At 37.8% G+C, this 21,084-nt stretch overlaps 2 protein-coding genes and 1 long non-coding RNA gene across 5 annotated transcripts in view; 1 reads left to right on the forward strand and 2 right to left on the reverse strand.

The window, feature by feature from the left end:
* LOC115876400 (transmembrane protein 94) overlaps window positions 1-21,084 on the forward strand; it is a 66,844-nt gene that overhangs the window by 27,869 nt on the left and 17,891 nt on the right. For all 3 annotated transcript variants that reach the window (XM_030892173.1, XM_030892174.1, XM_030892175.1), the window contains one exon: window positions 20,509-20,764. In XM_030892173.1, the coding sequence (XP_030748033.1) occupies window positions 20,509-20,764 (256 nt within the window). The remainder of the gene's footprint in view (window positions 1-20,508; window positions 20,765-21,084) is intronic.
* LOC115876401 (probable GPI-anchored adhesin-like protein PGA55) lies at window positions 6,377-13,821 on the reverse strand. Its single transcript, XM_030892176.1, has 2 exons — window positions 13,118-13,821; window positions 6,377-8,077 (listed from the first exon to the last, which is right to left on the reverse strand). Exons 1-2 carry the CDS (start codon window positions 13,773-13,775, stop codon window positions 6,492-6,494), a joined length of 2,244 nt encoding a protein of 747 aa, XP_030748036.1. The 5' UTR covers window positions 13,776-13,821; the 3' UTR covers window positions 6,377-6,491.
* Window positions 14,214-14,881, reverse strand: LOC115876402. Its single transcript, XR_004049132.1, has 3 exons — window positions 14,767-14,881; window positions 14,443-14,535; window positions 14,214-14,383 (listed from the first exon to the last, which is right to left on the reverse strand). It is a non-coding gene; the product is annotated as an uncharacterized LOC115876402 (long non-coding RNA).

The raw sequence follows: 21,084 nt of genomic DNA on the forward strand, positions 1-21,084 counted from the left end.
AAAAATCAGTAATCTTGTTGACAACGTAATTGTTATTAAAAACTTGTTAATTGGAGAGTCAGTTTACAGAGTAGTTCACATCTTATTGAAAGTAATATTACAAAATTTCATTCTATTCAAATAGGTTTTTCATCAAAGATTGGCTTAATAAAAAAATATAAACGCTTTTTAGTATCTAAATAAGAAAGTTGTTTTTTAAACGTCATATAATATATTATTTTGCCAAAAAAAAAATCAAAAAATTAGTTTAGTTGAGTTATATCCGAAATTACTTATCAGCATTACTAGTAAAATATAGATGTAGAATTATCCTAAAACTCTGTTCTTTTTGGATTATAATCTAGTGTTATAAACTAAACAATATTACATTATTAAAAAATTTGATTGATATAAGCTCTTCAATTATTGTATATAAATTATAAAACATTCGTCTATACCTCTAATGTAATTTTGTTGAGGTTATAATTTATTAGTATCCAGTATTGACTTTTTTATTACTGTCTGTTTTTTTTTCTGCTTTGTTTTTAGTATTTTTTGTTGTTTGTTGTTTTAGAGTATAACTTAATATACAGGGTGTTCATGTGGATTAGGCCTATTGGAAATGGGGGGATCACTAAAAAAAAACGCGCCGGGCACTTTACTTCAAGGCAGCTCCCTGAGAGATAAGGCGGTTAAACTTGATTTTCTACCAGTCAATAAAAATTTAGTCCGTTATTGCGGTCATAATGCAAATTGCGTTCTTCCATTATGTCTATAACAAGTACAGTTAACCCCGGATATATTGAACACGTACATTATATCAAACTTTAATTTTCGTAAAATTCGATACTTTGGGTCGCACGAAAAAAAAACATACAACGTTTTTTATAGAGTTCTTCTTTAATTTTGGTCTCTACATATTTTGCACTAAAGTTGATAGAAATTGAGTTATTGACAAATAATGAAAAATAAACCGAATTTTAGCCAGTTTTTCCAAGATGGCGGCTAAATCCGGGCTTTACGGGGAGTGCAAATTTAATACGTGCTTCTCGACACCAAACTAAACAAAATAAAACTTATTCCAGCTTGTCCGGATTTGCCTCCCGCCATGGATGCACTTGCCTACCTGAAATACACTGACTTTTATTTTTTAAGCAAATACACTGACTTTTATTTTTTAAGCAAAAACTATGCATCGGACGAAAAAAATAAAAGATTTTAAAAAAAGAATTTATTTTAAGAGATTTTTTTTTTGGTGTACCACTTTTGTCTCCAAAAATATTCAATGTAAAACCTGTATGGACGGTACTGGTTGAAATCAATAAAATTCTTTTTACACCAAATTTTTGATGCATAGAAGACGTGTATCGAGTTTTATAAAGATATCTGTAATTAAGTCAGAATTATTATTAAAAAAAATTTTTTTTTAGAAAAATTTACCACCCTGTATCTCAGGACTTAAGATGTTTAGGACATACATATGAAGTTTTTCTCTTAGAATAGGTCACGCCTTTAAATATTAGCATGGCATTAAGGAGCACCCTGTATATGCTTAGTGAGTAGAACATTTTTTGATTTAGGTATACCGGGTGCGCCTCAAAAGTGGCTCACCCCCTATAACTTTTTTATTTTTTCAGATAAAACAACGAGATTTAGTATGTTAGTATGTGACATAAATTAGGATTGATTGACATATTAAATTGTTTTTGGTCACTTCCGGTTTCACCGGAAATGACTACAACTTTTGATTTTTAAATGGCACCCTCGGTATTTTTTTACTTTGTTCGATAGAAAATGACACTCTGAATAGAATGACATATGTCAACTTTTGACATTTTCGCATATGGTTTATTTCAAATTATAAAATGCGGTTCATAACGAAAATTTAACTCGAAATGCCAAGTGTGTGGTATCAAAATATTCGTAAAAAAATGCCTTTTCCAAATATGCTAATGAGCCACCCTCGTTTCATTTAAAAAAATTGAGATATGATGAAAAATACGATTTGGGCATCTTTTAACCTGCCAGGATAAGATACTAAAAACATTAGACGATCAAATCTATTTTTCCAAGGCTCCTTCATTAAAAATTAGTGTTTTTAACACAGCCATGGCACTCTAGAGTATGTCAAAAGTTGACATGTGACATACCATTCGATTCGCAGTGTCATTTTCTATCGAATAAAGTAAAAAAATACCGAGGGTGCCATTTAAAAATCAAAAGTTGTAGTAATTTCCGGTGAAACAGGAAGTGAGCGAAAACAATTGAATACGCCAATCAATCATAATTTATGTCATATACTAACATACCAATTCTCGTTTTTTTATCTGAAAAAAATAAAAAAGTTATAGGGGTGAGCCACTTTTGAGAAACACCCGGTATAGATAAAGAGACCAACATAAAATAATAAGAAAAAACAGGTATATATTAAAAGATAAAGTAACAAGTTATCGTATCATCCATATATTTTTAATAAAAAAAAGGAATGTACAGTGATGCATATAATTTAACTATATTTCTTAGATCTCTGGTAAAACATTAAAAACTAAACTAAAATTAAGTCTATATATATCACTTGCATACTGAAAGTTTCAGAGATCTTTTTAAAGAAAAATGACTAGAATAAACATTTAATTTCTAGGTAAGTATACATTTATTATCCATAGCTAAACAATAGAAATACTAGAGCACCGAGAAGTAAACTATTAAGAGAGTTAACTTTGCTGGAAGAGCTACCATCTTCTGGAAATGGAAATTTTGTCGGTCCTATAGGGACAATTGTTGAGGGGGTCTGTGTAGTAGATGGTTGTTTTGTTGAGGATACAGTTGAAAACTGCGTTGTTATGTTAGTAGTGGATTGTGTTGTTGAGCTTTCTATCGAAGATGGTTGTGTTGTTAATTTTCTGCCAGGAGTTGTAGTCTCTACAGGCGTTGTATTATTAGAAGTTTCCGTGGTACTTTCTGTACTCGCTGTAGTACTGTTTGGTCTGCTTGTTGTTATTGTATTTGTACCTGTACTTGTGGATACTTCTAAAGTCGATGATATTGGTTGAGGGCTAGTCGTTGATTTTTCGGAAGTTATATCAATTGGTGTGGAAGTTGTGACCGTAGAACTCGTTAGCTCTCTTTGTGAAGAAGTTACTTGAGATGTCGGACTAGTTTCAACATTTTTCGATGTAGTTACTTCGGTTGTGGAACTCTGTTTGACCGTGGACATTATTTTAGTTGTTAGTATCGTTGTATCAATTGTAGACGTCTTTATTTTAGTTGAAGGGGTAGTTGATGTGGTAGTTTCAGGGGTAATTGTTGTTTTATCGGAAGTTATATCAATTGGTATGGAAGTTGTGATATTAGAAGTCATTAGCTCTCTTGGTGAAGAAGTTATTTCAGACGTCGGACCAGTTTCAACATTTTTAGACGTTGTTACTTCCGTTGTGGAACTCATGGACATTTTAGTTGTAGGACTTTGGTCAACTGTTGATATTGTTGTCTGAATTGTAGACGTCCCTATTTTAGATGTTGATGTCTCGTCAGGTGTAGCAGTTTCTTTTTTAGATATCATATTCTCGTCAAATATGTCTGGTGTCATTATTTCAAATGTGGATGTTTTTTCCTGAGTGAAGATTGTCGTTTCAGATGTGATTTCCATCTGGGAAGCGGTCATAACAGAGAGTGTGTGGTCAGGCATAGAGTCATCTTCAGCTGTGGACGCTTCTGTTGTAATTGTCGAGCTCTCTTCATATGTTGTCGTCTGACCGTCAATTTTTGGGCTCACTTCAGGTGTGGACGTCTCAGTTTCGATTGAAGAGACATCTTCACATGTAGACATTTCTGTTTGAATTGTTGAACTTTCTTCAGGTACAGACGTTGTTGATCTTGTGGTTTTAGTTTCAATTGTCGAGATCTGTTTTAGTGTGGTCGTTTTAGTTTCAACTGTCGAGATATCTTCAGTGTCGGACGTCTCCGTTTCAGTAGGGTTGTCTTCAGGGGTAGACGTTTCAGCTTCATTTGTTGAGCTTACTTCAGTTGTGGTCGTCATAGTTTCAACTGACGAGATCTCTTCATTAGCGGCTGTCTCCGTTTTATTAGGACTGTCTTCAGGTATAGACGTTTCAGCTTTATTTGTTGAGCTTACTTCAATTGTGGTCGTCTTAGATTCAACTGTTGAGATCTCTTCAGTAGCGATGGTCTCCGTTTCAGTAGGGGTTTCTTCAGGTGTAGGCGTTTCAGCTTCATTTGTCGAGCTTACTTCAGTTGTGGTTGTCTTAGTTTCAACTGTCGAGATCTCTTCGGTGGCGGATGTCTCCGTAGTAGGATTGTCTTCAGGTGTAGACGTTTCAGCTTCATTTGTTGAGCTTACTTCAATTGTGGTCGTCTTAGATTCAACTGTTGAGATCTCTTCAGTGGCGGATGTCTCCGTTCACTAGGGTTGTCTTCAGGTGTAGACGTTTCATCTTCATTTGTTGAGCTTACTTCAGTTGTGGTCGTTTTAGTTTCAACTGTCGAGATCTCTTCAGTAGCGATTGTCTCCGTTTCAGTAGGGATGTCTTCAGGTGTAGACGTTTCAGCTTCATTTGTCGAGCTTACTTCAGTTGTGGTTGTCTTAGTTCCAACTGTCGAGATCTCTTCGGGGGCGGATGTCTCCGTAGTAGGATTGTCTTCAGGTGTAGACGTTTCAGCTTCATTTGTTGAGCTTAATTCAGTTGTGGTCGTCTTAGATTCAACTGTTGAGATCTCTTCAGTAGCGATGGTCTCCGTTTCAGTAGGGTTTTCTTCAGGTGTAGGCGTTTCAGCTTCATTTGTCGAGCTTACTTCAGTTGTGGTTGTCTTAGTTCCAACTGTCGAGATCTCTTCAGTGGCGGATGTCTCCGTTTCACTAGGGTTGTCTTCAGGTGTAGACGTTTCATCTTCATTTGATGAGCTTACTTCAGTTGTGGTCGTTTTAGTTTCAACTGTCGAGATCTCTTCAGTAGCGATTGTCTCCGTTTCAGTAGGGATGTCTTCAGGTGTAGACGTTTCAGCTTCATTTGTCGAGCTTACTTCAGTTGTGGTTGTCTTAGTTCCAACTGTCGAGATCTCTTCGGTGGCGGATGTCTCCGTAGTAGGATTGTCTTCAGGTGTAGACGTTTCAGCTTCATTTGTTGAGCTTACTTCAATTGTGGTCGTCTTAGATTCAACTGTTGAGATCTCTTCAGTAGCGATGGTCTCCGTTTCAGTAGGGTTTTCTTCAGGTGTAGGCGTTTCAGCTTCATTTGTCGAGCTTACTTCAGTTGTGGTTGTCTTAGTTCCAACTGTCGAGATCTCTTCGGTGGCGGATGTCTCCGTTTCAGTAGGGTTGTCATCAGGTGTAGACGTTTCAGCTGCATTTGTTGAGCTTACTTCAGTTGTGGTTGTCTTAGTTTCAACTGTCGAGATCTCTTCAGTGGCGGATGTCTCCGTTTCACTAGGGTTGTCTTCAGGTGTAGACGTTTCATCTTCATTTGTTGAGCTTACTTCAGTTGTGGTCGTTTTAGTTTCAACTGTCGAGATCTCTTCAGTAGCGATTGTCTCCGTTTCAGTAGGGATGTCTTCAGGTGTAGACGTTTCAGCTTCATTTGTTAAGCTTACTTCAGTTGTGGTTGTCTTAGTTTCAACTGTCGAGATCTCTTCGGTGGCGGATGTCTCCGTTTCAGTAGGGTTGTCTTCAGGTGTAGACGTTTCAGCTGCATTTGTTGAGCTTACTTCAATTGTGGTCGTCTTAGATTCAACTGTTGAGATCTCTTCAGTAGCGATGGTCTCTGTTTCAGTAGGGTTTTCTTCAGGTGTAGGCGTTTCAGCTTCATTTGTCGAGCTTACTTCAGTTGTGGTTGTCTTAGTTCCAACTGTCGAGATCTCTTCGGTGGCGGATGTCTCCGTTTCAGTAGGGTTGTCTTCAGGTGTAGACGTTTCAGCTTCATTTGTTGAGCTTACTTTTGTGGTTGTCTTAGTTTCAACTGTCGAGATCTCTTCAGTGGCGGATGTCTCCGTTTCACTAGGGTTGTCTTCAGGTGTAGACGTTTCATCTTCATTTGTTGAGCTTACTTCAGTTGTGGTCGTTTTAGTTTCAACTGTCGAGATCTCTTCAGTAGCGATTGTCTCCGTTTCAGTAGGGATGTCTTCAGGTGTAGACGTTTCAGCTTCATTTGTCGAGCTTACTTCAGTTGTGGTTGTCTTAGTTCCAACTGTCGAGATCTCTTCGGTGGCGGATGTCTCCGTTTCAGTAGGGTTGTCTTCAGGTGTAGACGTTTCAGCTGCATTTGTTGAGCTTACTTCAATTGTGGTCGTTTTAGTTTCAACTGTCGAGATCTCTTCAGTAGCGATTGTCTCCGTTTCAGTAGGGATGTCTTCAGGTGTAGACGTTTCAGCTTCATTTGTCGAGCTTACTTCAGTTGTGGTTGTCTTAGTTCCAACTGTCGAGATCTCTTCGGTGGCGGATGTCTCCGTTTCACTAGGGTTGTCTTCAGGTGTAGACGTTTCATCTTCATTTGATGAGCTTACTTCAGTTGTGGTCGTTTTAGTTTCAACTGTCGAGATCTCTTCAGTAGCGATGTCTCCGTTTCAGTAGGGTTGTCTTCAGGTGTAGACGTTTCAGCTTCATTTGTCGAGCTTACTTCAGTTGTGGTTGTCTTAGTTCCAACTGTCGAGATCTCTTCGGTGGCGGATGTCTCCGTTTCAGTAGGGTTGTCTTCAGGTGTAGACGTTTCAGCTTCATTTGTCGAGCTTACTTCAGTTGTGGTTGTCATAGTTTCAACTGTCGAGATCTCTTCGGTGGCGGATGTCTCCGTTTCAGTAGGGTTGTCTTCAGGTGTAGACGTTTCAGCTTCATTTGTTAAGCTTACTTCAGTTGTGGTTGTCTTAGTTTCAACTGTCGAGATCTCTTCAGTAGCGATTGTCTCCGTTTCAGTAGGGTTGTCTTCAGGTGTAGACGTTTCAGCTGCATTTGTTGAGCTTAATTCAGTTGTGGTTGTCTTAGTTTCAACTGTCGAGATCTCTTCAGTAGCGATTGTCTCCGTTTCAGTAGGGTTGTCTTCAGGTGTAGACGTTTCAGCTTCATTTGTCGAGCTTACTTCAGTTGTGGTTGTCTTAGTTTCAACTGTCGAGATCTCTTCGGTGGCGGATGTCTCCGTTTCAGTAGGGTTGTCTTCAGGTGTAGACGTTTCAGCTTCATTTGTTAAGCTTACTTCAGTTGTGGTTGTCTTAGTTTCAACTGTCGAGATCTCTTCAGTAGCGATTGTCTCCGTTTCAGTAGGGTTGTCTTCAGGTGTAGACGTTTCAGCTGCATTTGTTGAGCTTAATTCAGTTGTGGTTGTCTTAGTTTCAACTGTCGAGATCTCTTCAGTAGCGATTGTCTCCGTTTCAGTAGGGTTGTCTTCAGGTGTAGACGTTTCAGCTGCATTTGTTGAGCTTACTTCAGTTGTGGTCGTTTTAGTTTCAACTGTCGAGATCTCTTCAGTAGCGATTGTCTCCGTTTCAGTAGGGTTGTCTTCAGGTGTAGACGTTTCAGCTTCATTTGTTAAGCTTACTTCAGTTGTGGTTGTCTTAGTTTCAACTGTCGAGATCTCTTCGGTGGCGGATGTCTCCGTTTCAGTAGGGTTGTCTTCAGGTGTAGACGTTTCAGCTGCATTTGTTGAGCTTACTTCAATTGTGGTCGTTTTAGTTTCAACTGTCGAGATCTCTTCAGTAGCGATTGTCTCCGTTTCAGTAGGGATGTCTTCAGGTGTAGACGTTTCAGCTTCATTTGTCGAGCTTACTTCAGTTGTGGTTGTCTTAGTTTCAACTGTCGAGATCTCTTCGGTGGCGGATGTCTCCGTTTCAGTAGGATTGTCTTCAGGTGTAGACGTTTCAGCTTCATTTGTCGAGCTTACTTCAGTTGTGGTTGTCTTAGTTTCAACTGTCGAGATCTCTTCAGTGGCGGATGTCTCCGTTTCACTAGGATTGTCTTCAGGTGTAGACGTTTCAGCTTCATTTGTTAAGCTTACTTCAGTTGTGGTTGTCTTAGTTTCAACTGTCGAGATCTCTTCGGTGGCGGATGTCTCCGTTTCAGTAGGGTTGTCTTCAGGTGTAGACGTTTCAGCTTCATTTGTTGAGCTTACTTCAGAGATCTCTTCAGTAGCGATGGTCTCCGTTTCAGTAGGGTTGTCTTCAGGTGTAGACGTTTCATCTTCATTTGATGAGCTTACTTCAGTTGTGGTTGTCTTAGTTTCAACTGTCGAGATCTCTTCGGTGGCGGATGTCTCCGTTTCAGTAGGGTTGTCTTCAGGTGTAGACGTTTCAGCTTCATTTGTTAAGCTTACTTCAGTTGTGGTTGTCTTAGTTTCAACTGTCGAGATCTCTTCGGTGGCGGATGTCTCCGTTTCAGTAGGGTTGTCTTCAGGTGTAGACGTTTCAGCTGCATTTGTTGAGCTTACTTCAATTGTGGTCGTTTTAGTTTCAACTGTCGAGATCTCTTCAGTAGCGATTGTCTCCGTTTCAGTAGGGATGTCTTCAGGTGTAGACGTTTCAGCTTCATTTGTCGAGCTTACTTCAGTTGTGGTTGTCTTAGTTTCAACTGTCGAGATCTCTTCGGGGGCGGATGTCTCCGTAGTAGGATTGTCTTCAGGTGTAGACGTTTCAGCTTCATTTGTTGAGCTTAATTCAGTTGTGGTTGTCTTAGTTTCAACTGTCGAGATCTCTTCAGTGGCGGATGTCTCCGTTTCACTAGGGTTGTCTTCAGGTGTAGACGTTTCAGCTTCATTTGTTGAGCTTAATTCAGTTGTGGTTGTCTTAGTTTCAACTGTCGAGATCTCTTCAGTAGCGATTGTCTCCGTTTCAGTAGGGTTGTCTTCAGGTGTAGACGTTTCAGCTTCATTTGTTAAGCTTACTTCAGTTGTGGTTGTCTTAGTTTCAACTGTCGAGATCTCTTCAGTAGCGATTGTCTCCGTTTCAGTAGGGTTGTCTTCAGGTGTAGACGTTTCAGCTGCATTTGTTGAGCTTAATTCAGTTGTGGTTGTCTTAGTTTCAACTGTCGAGATCTCTTCAGTAGCGATTGTCTCCGTTTCAGTAGGGTTGTCTTCAGGTGTAGACGTTTCAGCTTCATTTGTCGAGCTTACTTCAGTTGTGGTTGTCTTAGTTTCAACTGTCGAGATCTCTTCAGTAGCGATTGTCTCCGTTTCAGTAGGGGTTGTCTTCAGGTGTAGACGTTTCAGCTGCATTTGTTGAGCTTAATTCAGTTGTGGTTGTCTTAGTTTCAACTGTCGAGATCTCTTCAGTAGCGATTGTCTCCGTTTCAGTAGGGTTGTCTTCAGGTGTAGACGTTTCAGCTGCATTTGTTGAGCTTATTTCAGTTGTGGTCGTTTTAGTTTCAACTGTCGAGATCTCTTCAGTAGCGATTGTCTCCGTTTCAGTAGGGATGTTTTCAGGTGTAGACGTTTCAGCTTCATTTGTCGAGCTTACTTCAGTTGTGGTTGTCTTAGTTCCAACTGTCGAGATCTCTTCGGTGGCGGATGTCTCCGTTTCAGTAGGGTTGTCTTCAGGTGTAGACGTTTCAGCTGCATTTGTTGAGCTTACTTCAGTTGTGGTTGTTTTAGTTTCAACTGTCGAGATCTCTTCAGTGGCGATTGTCTCCGTTTCAGTAGGGTTGTCTTCAGGTGTAGACGTTTCAGCTTCATTTGTTGAGCTTAATTCAGTTGTGGTTGTCTTAGTTTCAACTGTCGAGATCTCTTCAGTGGCGGATGTCTCCGTTTCACTAGGGTTGTCTTCGGGTGTAGACGTTTCAGCTTCATTTGTTGAGCTTACTTCAGTTGTGGTTGTCTTAGTTTCAACTGTCGAGATCTCTTCAGTGGCGGATGTCTCCGTTTCACTAGGGTTGTCTTCAGGTGTAGACGTTTCAGCTTCATTTGTTGAGCTTAATTCAGTTGTGGTTGTCTTAGTTTCAACTGTCGAGATCTCTTCAGTGGCGGATGTCTCCGTTTCACTAGGGTTGTCTTCAGGTGTAGACGTTTCAGCTTCATTTGTTGAGCTTACTTCAGTTGTGGTTGTCTTAGTTTCAACTGTCGAGATCTCTTCAGTGGCGATTGTCTCCGTTTCAGTAGGGTTGTCTTCAGGTGTAGACGTTTCAGCTTCATTTGTTGAGCTTAATTCAGTTGTGGTTGTCTTAGTTTCAACTGTCGAGATCTCTTCAGTGGCGGATGTCTCCGTTTCAGTAGGGTTGTCTTCAGGTGTAGACGTTTCAGCTGCATTTGTTGAGCTTAATTCAGTTGTGGTTGTCTTAGTTTCAACTGTCGTCGATCTCTTCAGTGGCGGATGTCTCCGTTTCAGTAGGGTTGTCTTCAGGTGTAGACGTTTCAGCTTCCATTGTTGAGCTTACTTCAGTTGTGGTCGTTTTAGTTTCAACTGTCGAGATCTCTTCAGTAGCGATTGTCTCCGTTTCAAGTAGGGATGTCTTCAGGTGTAGACGTTTCAGCTTCATTTGTCGAGCTTACTTCAGTTGTGGTTGTCTTAGTTTCAACTGTCGAGATCTCTTCAGTGGCGGATGTCTCCGTTTCACTAGGATTGTCTTCAGGTGTAGACGTTTCAGCTTCATTTGTTGAGCTTACTTCAATTGTGGTTGTCTTAGTTTCAACTGTCGAGATCTCTTCAGTGGCGATGTGTCTCCGTTTCAGTAGGGATGTCTTCAGGTGTAGACGTTTCAGCTTCATTTGTCGAGCTTACTTCAGTTGTGGTTGTCTTAGTTTCAACTGTCGACATCTCTTCAGTGGCGGATGTCTCCGTTTCACTAGGATTGTCTTCAGGTGTAGACGTTTCAGCTTCATTTGTCGAGCTTACTTCAGTTGTGGTTGTCTTAGTTTCAACTGTCGAGATCTCTTCAGTGGCGGATGTCTCCGTTTCACTAGGGTTGTCTTCAGGTGTAGACGTTTCAGCTTCATTTGTCGAGCTTACTTCAGTTGTGGTTGTCTTAGTTTCAACTGTCGAGATCTCTTCGGTGGCGGATGTCTCCGTTTCACTAGGGTTGTCTTCAGGTGTAGACGTTTCAGCTTCATTTGTTGAGCTTACTTCAGTTGTGGTTGTCTTAGTTTCAACTGTCGAGATCTCTTCGGTGGCGGATGTCTCCGTTTCAGTAGGGTTGTCTTCAGGTGTAGACGTTTCAGCTTCATTTGTCGAGCTTACTTCAGTTGTGGTTGTCTTAGTTTCAACTGTTGAGATCTCTTCAGTGGCGATGTCTCCGTTTCAGTAGGGGTTGTCTTCAGGTGTAGACGTTTCAGCTTCATTTGTCGAGCTTACTTCAGTTGTGGTTGTCTTAGTTCCAACTGTCGAGATCTCTTCGGTGGCGGATGTCTCCGTTTCAAGTAGGGTTGTCTTCAGGTGTAGACGTTTCAGCTGCATTTGTTGAGCTTACTTCAATTGTGGTCAGTTTTAGTTCCAACTGTCGAGCTTACTTCAGTTGTGGTTGTTTTAGTTTCAACTGTCGAGATCTCTTCGGTGGCGGATGTCTCCGTTTCAGTAGGGTTGTCTTCAGGTGTAGACGTTTCAGCTTCATTTGTCGAGCTTACTTCAGTTGTGGTTGTCTTAGTTTCAACTGTCGAGATCTCTTCGGTGGCGGATGTCTCCGTTTCAGTAGGGTTGTCTTCAGGTGTAGACGTTTCAGCTTCATTTGTCGAGCTTACTTCAGTTGTGGTTGTCTTAGTTCCAACTGTCGAGATCTCTTCGGTGGCGGATGTCTCCGTTTCAGTAGGGTTGTCTTCAGGTGTAGACGTTTCAGCTTCATTTGTTGAGCTTACTTCAGTTGTGGTTGTCTTAGTTTCAACTCTCGAGGTCTCTTCAGTGGCGGATGCCTCCGTTTCACTAGGGTTGTCTTCAGCTGTAGACGTTTCAGCTTCATTTGTCGAGCTTACTTCAGTTGTGGTTGTTTTAGTTTCAACTGTCGAGATCTCTTCAGTGGCGGATGTCTCCGTTTCACTAGGGTTGTCTTCAGGTGTAGACGTTTCAGCTTCATTTGTTGAGCTTAATTCAGTTGTGGTTGTCTTAGTTTGAACTGTCGAGATCTCTTCAGTGGCGGATGTCTCCGTTTCGCTAGGGTTGTCTTCAGGTGTAGACGTTTCAGCTTCATTTGTCGAGCTTACTTCAGTTGTGGTTGTCTTAGTTTGAACTGTCGAGATCTCTTCAGTGGCGGATGTCTCCGTTTCGCTAGGGTTGTCTTCAGGTGTAGACGTTTCAGCTTCATTTGTCGAGCTTACTTCAGTTGTGGTTGTCTTAGTTTGAACTGTCGAGATCTCTTCAGTGGCGGATGTCTCCGTTTCACTAGGGTTGTCTTCAGGTGTAGACGTTTTAGCTTCATTTGTCGAGCTTACATCAGTTGTGGTTGTCTTAGTTTCAACTGTCGAGATCTCTTCAGTGGCAGATGTCTCCGTTTCACTAGGGTTGTTTTCAGGTGTAGACATTTCAGCTTCATTTGTCGAGCTTACTTCAGTTGTGGTTGTCTTAGTTTCAACTGTCGAGATTTCTTCTGCGGCGGCTGTCTCTGTTTCAGTAGGGTTGTCTTCAGGTGTAGACGTTTCAGCTTCATTTATCGATCTTACTTCAGTTGTGGTTGTCTTAGTTTCAACTGTCGAGATCTCTTCAGTGGCGGATGTCTCCATTTCACTAGGGTTGTTTTCAAGTGTAGACGTTTCAGCTTTATTTGTCGAGCTTACTTCAGTTGTGGTTGTCTTAGTTTCAACTGTCGAGATCTCTTCGGTGGTGGATGTCTCCGTAGTAGGATTGTCTTCAGGTGTAGATGTTTCAGCTTCATTTGTCGAGCTTACTTCAGTTGTGGTTGTCTTAGTTTCAACTGTCGAGATTTCTTCTGCGGCGGCTGTCTCTGTTTCAGTAGGGGTTTCTTCAGGTGTAGACGTTTCAGGTGTAGACGTTTCAGCTTCTTTTATCGATCTTACTTCAGTTGTGGTTGTCTTAGTTTCAACTGTCGAGATCTCTTCGGTGGTGGATGTCTCCGTAGTAGGATTGTCTTCAGGTGTAGATGTTTCAGCTTCATTTATCGATCTTACTTCAGTTGTGGTTGTCTTAGTTTCAACTGTCGAGATCTCTTCAGTGGCGGATGTCTCCATTTCACTAGGGTTGTTTTCAAGTGTAGACGTTTCTGCTTCATTTGTCGAGCTTACTTCAGTTGTGGTTGTCTTAGTTTCAACTGTCGAGATCTCTTCGGTGGCGGATGTCTCCGTTGTAGGATTGTCTTCAGGTGTATATGTTTCAGCTTCATTTGTTGAGCTTACTTCAGTTGTGGATGTCTTAGTTTCAATTATCGAGATCTCTTCATTAGCGGACGTCTCCGTTTCAGCTTCATTTGTTGAGCTTACTTCAATTGTAGTCGTCTTAGTTTGAACTGTCGAGATTCCTTCAGTGGCGGACGTCACCGTTTCAGCAGAGTTGTCTTCACGTGTAGACGTTTCAGCTTTATTTGTTTGTTTGTTTACTTCAATTGTGGTCGTCATAGATTCAAATGTCGAGATCTCTTCAGTAGCGATTGTCTCCGTTTCAATAAGGTTGTCTTCAGGTGTAGACGTTTCAGCTTCATTTGTTGAGCTTACTTCAGTTGTGGTTGTCTTAGTTTCAACTGTCGAGATCTCTTCAGTAGCGATTGTCTCCGTTTCAGTAGGGTTGTCTTCAGGTGTAGACGTTTCAGCTTCATTTGTCGAGCTTACTTCAGTTGTGATCGTCTTAATTTCAACTATCGAGTTCTCTTCAGGGTCGGATGTCTCCGTTTCACTTGTTGACACTTCAGTTTCAGCTGTTGAGTTCTCATCCATTTTTGACGTTTCAGTTTCAACTTTCGACTCATCTTCTGGTGTTGACGTATCTTCTGGTGTTGACGTCTGAGTTTCAGATATACTTTCTTGAGGTACAGACGTTTCAGATTCAATTTCTGAATTCTCGTCAGCTTTTGGGGTTTCGGTTTCAATTGTCGATTCATTTTCAGGTGTGGGCGTCTCAACTGTTGAAGCCTCATCAGGTGTAGACGTTTTAGTTTCACTTATTGAACTCTTCTCAACTTTTGATGTTTCAGTTTCATTTGCCGATACATCTTCAGGTGCGGACGTCTCCGTTTTAATTTTCGAGTTTTTGTCAATTTTAATTATTGAACTATCTTCAGTTATAGGCGTTTCGTGTTCAAATGTCGGTTCATCTTCAGGTGTGGATGTTTCAGTTTCAATCAATAAACTCTCATTAGGTGTCAACGTCTCAGTTTCAATTGTTGTGTTTTCATCAAGTGTAGACGATTCAGCTTCAAGTGTGGAACTCTTGTCGAGTGAGGAATTTTTGTCGTATTAGGGCGTTTCTATTTCTTGTGTCGAAATATCATCTGGTGTGAATGTTCCTGATTCATTTTTGGAAATTTCGTTAAGTTTTGTGTCCGCTGTTTATAAATTTAAAAAGTTAAATTTTAAGCATAATTTTACTTATATTTCTACATACCTATAACATTAGATTCATCGTATTTTGTATATATTGTTCGGTTGTAATTGTTACTGCAGTTATAGACTTTACGTATAACTGATCGAGGTTGACCTTTATAATAGAATTTTAATAATATATTATTTTTATGAAAATTAATTAACATAAATATATAATTAATTATTATTATTATTTAAATAAGATTAAAAGCATCATATTTAATTAAAAAAGAGTGATATTGAAATGTAATAAATAATAAATACTTAACATAAATAATAATTAAATAATTTTGTGTATATAAAAATATATTGAAAATTTTTAGTAGAAAATTTTTTGTTGACTTACATTGATGAAAAATAAACACACTACATAAGAAAAGTCTGAAAATAATCATACTCGTTGGAAGTAATGCTTCGCACTAACATTATTGCATATCTCTTAATCTACTTTGACGCAAAATATCTTTAACCGATTTTGTCTTCAGCTTAACTGATAAACGATTATGGGAGCCGTAAAACCAAACAAAAATTAATTTAATTAATTAAAAGGCTGTAAAATGACTAATTTTTACTCTATATTATACCGCGGCATACAATAAGCTGTTAAAGAAAGTTGTAAAAACCTGCGTATTATTTATAAACACGGAACTATTTAATGCATTAATAACACAGTTCTGAAAAGTATAACATGTTCATTGTTGTAAATAAATCCACTATCGTATTTATACTGACGCATGACGTTATTTTTACTTTGCATCTTTTTATAATTAGAAAAAGGAATGAATTATTCATTTTTTTGGAACTTGAACATTTTAATAATAATAAATATAGTAAAAATGTATAGTATCTCCGTAGTATGAACTAATTTTCACCATTTTTGAAGATGACTATTAAAGGAAAAAATATATACCGAACTGTCATTACCCAGCTGTCTTTGACGCCGGTTTTTTTCGATCGTATAGTATAAACAGATATTTTAGTTTCTGAATTACCTATGTTATTTAACGCCTACTATAACATGTTTTTTAATAGATTCTACGGTATTTTACGGATTGTCATCAAAATAACAATTTCTTGAGGTTCTTATGTTAGTAATTTAAAATATATTTAAAAAGATGATAATACGCATATTTAGGGAAATAAAATGTTTTAATCTATGACTAAGATTTTTCACATTAAACAAATATTCATGTTTATAAATGAAATTACACAAATTACTCAAAAATTACCTTCCTATTTATTTATAATCTTTATATTATATATACATGAATTATGATGCATTTTATTATATTCATTCAGTTTATGCACAATATTTAACTACTGTAGAATTTGCATAATTATTTTTCGTAATTTTATTTATTAAGTGAGAGTGAGAATTTGTCCATGCAAAATGCATTTTAAATAAAGATGCAAACTTATACTTGATAGAAGAAAATAAGCACTATGGATTATGTAGTCGTATCAGTTTAACTATAATTTATTTGAGTATACCCCGTTATGTATGTTGTAGGATTATCTACGTATAAATTATCAACTTTAAAGAGATCATATAATCTGTGTATTTGCAAATGTAATTGATTATATTATTTGCAATTATACAAGGTGTCCCACTAAGAATAGCTCTCGGCTGTATCTAGCTAATAGCTCTCTAGGCTATGAGAAAAAAAATCATGCAAATAGGGCTAAATATAACAAAAATATAAGAGTTTATATTTGACCAAAAATTTCTCTGTTGCGTTTTTTTGCATTTAAGATCCTCAGGTTTCCGCAAAGTGTGACCTATTCATCTCCATTTTTTTGTGAATTTCAATGCCTATTTCTTGTTGGTTTGTCGGTATTAAAGTAAACTACCCCGAGAATGGCGAGTGGCTCACATAGTGTCCATCTTTAAAAAGGGAAATCGTAACGACCCCGCTTGTTATAGAGGCCTAAGCATTAACAGTTCGGTCAGCAGACTTTTTGGAAAGGTGCTACAGGGTAGGCTCAGGGACAGTATTGGTGACAAAATCTCGGAAGACCAAAGCGGATTCGCACCGGGGAAATCTTGCACAGATAATCTTTTTGTCCTGCAGCAGGTGATGGAAAAAAAGATAGCAGTAGATCAAGAAGTCCATCTAGCATTTATTGATTTGGAGAAAGCGTACGACTCTATTCCCCGCAGCAAGATATGGGAAGTCTTGAATATCTTAGAAGTAGATAGACCTTTGCTTAAGATAATAAAAGAGCTATATAAAGTAAATGAATCGTACGTTAAGATAGGACACAGGCTATCTAATCCAATTAACACCACAAAAGGGTTGCGACAAGGATGCAGCTTATCTCCTCTGATCTTCAACGCTTACGTCGAAGTAGCCCTTAGGGAATGGAAGACGAAATGTCAAGGTATGGAAATACCCATTGAGGACAACACACTATTTACCCTGAGCTTTGCAGACGATCAGGTCGTGATTGCGCAGGACTCATGCGATCTAGAGTTCATGACTAAGAGGCTTTATCAAGAAGACAACAAATGGGGACTTCAGGTTAGTCTAAAGAAGACCGAATACTTAGCTGTCAACTCCAACGCTTATTTTGAAGTCTTCATTAATGATAACGTCCAGATTCAACAAGTAGACAAATTTAAATACCTGGATGCTACTATCAACAACGAGGGTTTGGGCAAAGTAGAAATACAAACCCGAATTCAGAAGAGCAAACAAGTTATTGGATGTCTTAACAGCCTCTGGTGGGACCGAAACTTATCTGCAACAACTAAAAAGAGACTTGGAAGAACATTGGTGGAGTCAGTTCTTTGCTATGGTTCAGAGCTATGGACTCTGAGTGCAGACGCGAAACGCAAAATCGAAGTTGTTGAAATGGACTACCTTAGAAGAAGCGCAGGTATATCAAGCCAATGGAAAAAAAGACAAACATCGAGGTCAGGCGTATCATGAATGCATCGGAGGAGACAGTACTGGATCGAATCGAAAAATCCAGCTTAAAATGGTTTGGACATGTTCTGCGTATGCCGGAGAACAGGTGGCCAAAAAGAGTTTTTCAATGGGCTCCCCAGGGCAGAAGAAAGAGAGGTAGACCTAGAAAATCCTGGAACGGAACGGTTACGGAAGTAATGGAAGCTCGTAACCTAGAAGCTGATGACGCTCTAAATCGAGATGTGTGGCGTAGGGTAACGGGAAGGCAGCAATAGGCTGTAGTTAGTAGGGAGTTTTCGTTGCTTTAAAAAAATTCAACGGTACGGTTAACGGATACGTAACCATAACCGCTATTTTGACAGATAAAAAAAACAGTTTTCGGACTTTCGGTTCATCAGTTCGGAGCCGACATACGATACGATAACCGAAAACTGACAGCTAAGCACAGCCCGTAGCGTAGTGTTTTGATTTTTGTATTGTTGTTTGATTTGAAAGTGCTTTATATGACTTCATTGGGTATCGCTATATAGGATGGACAATTTAATTTTATTGGACTCTAGTGATGAATCGGATTTGGAGGATGCTATACTGTTGGAAGGGTTTGAAAACAACATCGAATATCGAGTAGAACTTTATGGGGAGTTAAACCTAGAAATGTTATCTGACCAAGACTGCAAAGCTAACTTCAGCTTTGAAAAAAAAGACATTCCTCGATTAGTTGAAGCACTAAGAATTCCCAACGAGTTTAACACAGATAAAATAAATAATCAAAACATAAACAAAATAGAATGATGTTTTAGGTTAGATCTGTATTTTTCAATGCTGTGTTTCTACTGCGCTAGTGCGCATGCGTACCGCTATGTTAACGGCTTTGGCTAACGTCCGTAAAATATCGGCAGCTAGCGGTTACGATATACGATAATCGAAATTGAAATGTCAAAGTTGTCAATTAGCGTTAACCGGAATTGCAATTTGTAAGCAACGAAAACTCCCTAGTATTTTTTTCAAACAGCGATTGATAAACACCTGTGGGCGGTTGATAGATATTTTTGTCACTCTCCATGTCTCGCAGCCATATAGTAAAACTGGAATGACGTTGGAATTGAATATTCTTAATTTTTTTTATATGTAGAATTGAACTCACCGACAAAGGGCTATATAGAATGTTCATTCTACAGGTTATTAAACTTTGTGAAAGGGATACGTCTGAGATAAGAGGAAAGCCCAAAATAGATTAAAGAAGGTTGCAGTGAATTAGACTAAAAGTCACCTCGTAGAATCCAATCAGCCTCTGAAATTGACGCTCTATTTATCTTTATGTCTATGGTCTACAGCTCTTGCAGATTATTAATTTATTGATTACTTTCGTCACCGAACCTTATGTTTACCTAAAGGTGTGTTTTTTATCGACAACATCGTGGAGATTAACTACGTAAAATTTAGCTTCTTTTTCGCATAAGCTGCGGTTTAACATGTAATAAAAACTTATCTTTTCTGATTTTGTCTGGAAAAAAATTAACCAGCTGATGAAAAAAATCGGGGCCTGTTTCCTTAATGCTGTCTGTCATCAGCATCGCTAAATTTAAGGGATTTAAATATTTAGATGACGTTTCTTAACTGGATATTCTCTCTTGTTTATTCTATCCTTTTTAGGGTTCCGTACTTCAGAAGGAAAAAACGGAACCCTTATACAATCACCTTGTTGTCCCTTCGTCCGCCTGTCTGTTAAGACTCTTTATCTCGGGAACGCGTTGGTATCGAGTTGAAATTAAAACAATGTACTCAGCAGAGAATAGGTACATTAAAGAAATGCTAACTTCATGTTAAAAAATGGAAACAGACGCCACGTGGTGTAGCCTGGCAGTACTAGCTAAATTGAGGGGAATTGGAGGGGCGGGGCTTAAAAGAGGGGAAATTTTCTAAAAAAATATTTTTATTAGTATTACTGATTTACTGTTTAAAGTTAATAAACATATTTTTTATTACTTTAATATAATTTAAAGTATTAAAAAATATGTCTATTAACTTTACACAGCAAATCAATGATATTATTAAGAGAGACTTATTATTTTCAGAGAAAATTCATAGTAAATAAATTACACATTTAGTAAACAATATCATTTATTTTTTAGAGCTGCGATTTATATTACAATAATATTATATTATATATATATATATATATATATATATATATATATATATATATATATATATATATATATATATATATATATATATATATATATATATATATATATATATATATATATATATATATATATATATATATATATATATATATATATATATATATATATATTTTATAACAATGAAAAAGAATATCCCGGAACCTAAAAAAGAAAGACGATCAATTAATGACTTATATTAGTTCAAAATACATTTTGCAAATAACTAATGAATTGGAAAGATAAACATACTATTAAAATTACATTTTAATAGTACGTTATCATCTATTTACTGATTATACATATGATACAACTATCTGCATCATAATAACACACTAATATCACAAAAAATATATGCTAATTTAAATTCCTTTAATGATCTAATGAAACACTATCTAGCCTCGATGCATGCCATTCCAAAGGCAAAAAAACTATTATACCAAATAAATATAAGCTGAATAAAACATAAACTAAGCCAACGTGCATCAAAAAATACTTTTATCAAATCATACCCTTGGATATATTATGTATTTTATATATCGCACATCCCGTTCAAAAGTTTACTAACTCAAAATAGAGAACATTGTCAGGAGAAGTAAAAGAAAATTTAAGTTAAGACAATATGCTCCTTTTTGCATATTAATGGCCAAATAATATAATGTTGATTTAATAAAATTTTACTGACATCTTTCTGAGGTATAAATCAGATTAAAAGGACATTATTTTTGTAATAATTGTTTGTTTTGTAAACATTTTTTGGATACAATACAGTTTTAAACGGGCTGTGCGATCCATAAATGAAAACTAAAAGAAAAATTAACTCTTTGTGTAATACTATGCTAGATACTACTATTTAGATATGCTTTAGTCTGTTTTGTTTTGTTTATTTCACTTTTTTTATAATTTGGCCTAAACATTAGATCTTATAATACGCTTGATTGAAACCAATTCATAGCAAATAACTCCTATAATGGTATCTTTACTTTACAGCAACCTAGAATCATCGAGAACTATGAGTTTCTCAGCTCCTAGCGCTATTAACATGGAACATTCTGTGGTGAAATTTGACACAGAAGTGGAGAAGTTCCACGTTGCCAGACGTCAGAGCGAGAACCATGAGGACACGACTAGTCAGGACAGTGTCCCTGTTCATGCAGATAGTACCACGCATGATTGGCAATCTCTCAGCTGCTTAACGGATAGTACTGAGCATAGTGCTCCGATCAATTTTGATATGAGCAACAGGGTAATCTTACTTAAGTTAAATACCTAATGTAAAAAATATATACACTATAATAAAAATAAAAAAGTGAAATACAATATACAGGGTTGTTCACCACATACGACACGGAGTATTGTAGCTAAACGATGAGATTTTTACAAATTGTAAGTTTTGGGTTCGATGAAGCACTATTAGAGGTACAATTTAAAAATAATTTTACAAGATACAGAGTGTCCCAAATAAGTAAAAAATATCAAAGTTGTATTTTTTTAAATGGAACACCCTGTATATTATTACATTTTTAGTTTCCACGATTAAAATAAAGGTAAATTTGATTAAGGTTT

This window comes from Sitophilus oryzae, unplaced genomic scaffold, assembly GCF_002938485.1.
Source record: "Sitophilus oryzae breed Bouriz unplaced genomic scaffold, Soryzae_2.0 scaffold_1436_pilon_pilon, whole genome shotgun sequence".
NCBI classification, from domain to species: Eukaryota; Metazoa; Arthropoda; class Insecta; order Coleoptera; family Curculionidae; genus Sitophilus; species Sitophilus oryzae.

What these genes read in the sequence shown, in the direction of transcription:
- LOC115876401 (XM_030892176.1), bottom strand. Translation starts at nt 13,775, where the DNA reads ATGGATGAGAACTCAACAGCTGAAACTGAAGTGTCAACAAGTGAAACG. An exon ending in AACTGAAGTAAGCTCGACAA is followed by an intron (nt 8,078 to 13,117) that starts ATGAAGCAGAAA and finishes TAAGCTCAACAA; the next exon opens with ATGAAGCTGAAACGTCTACA.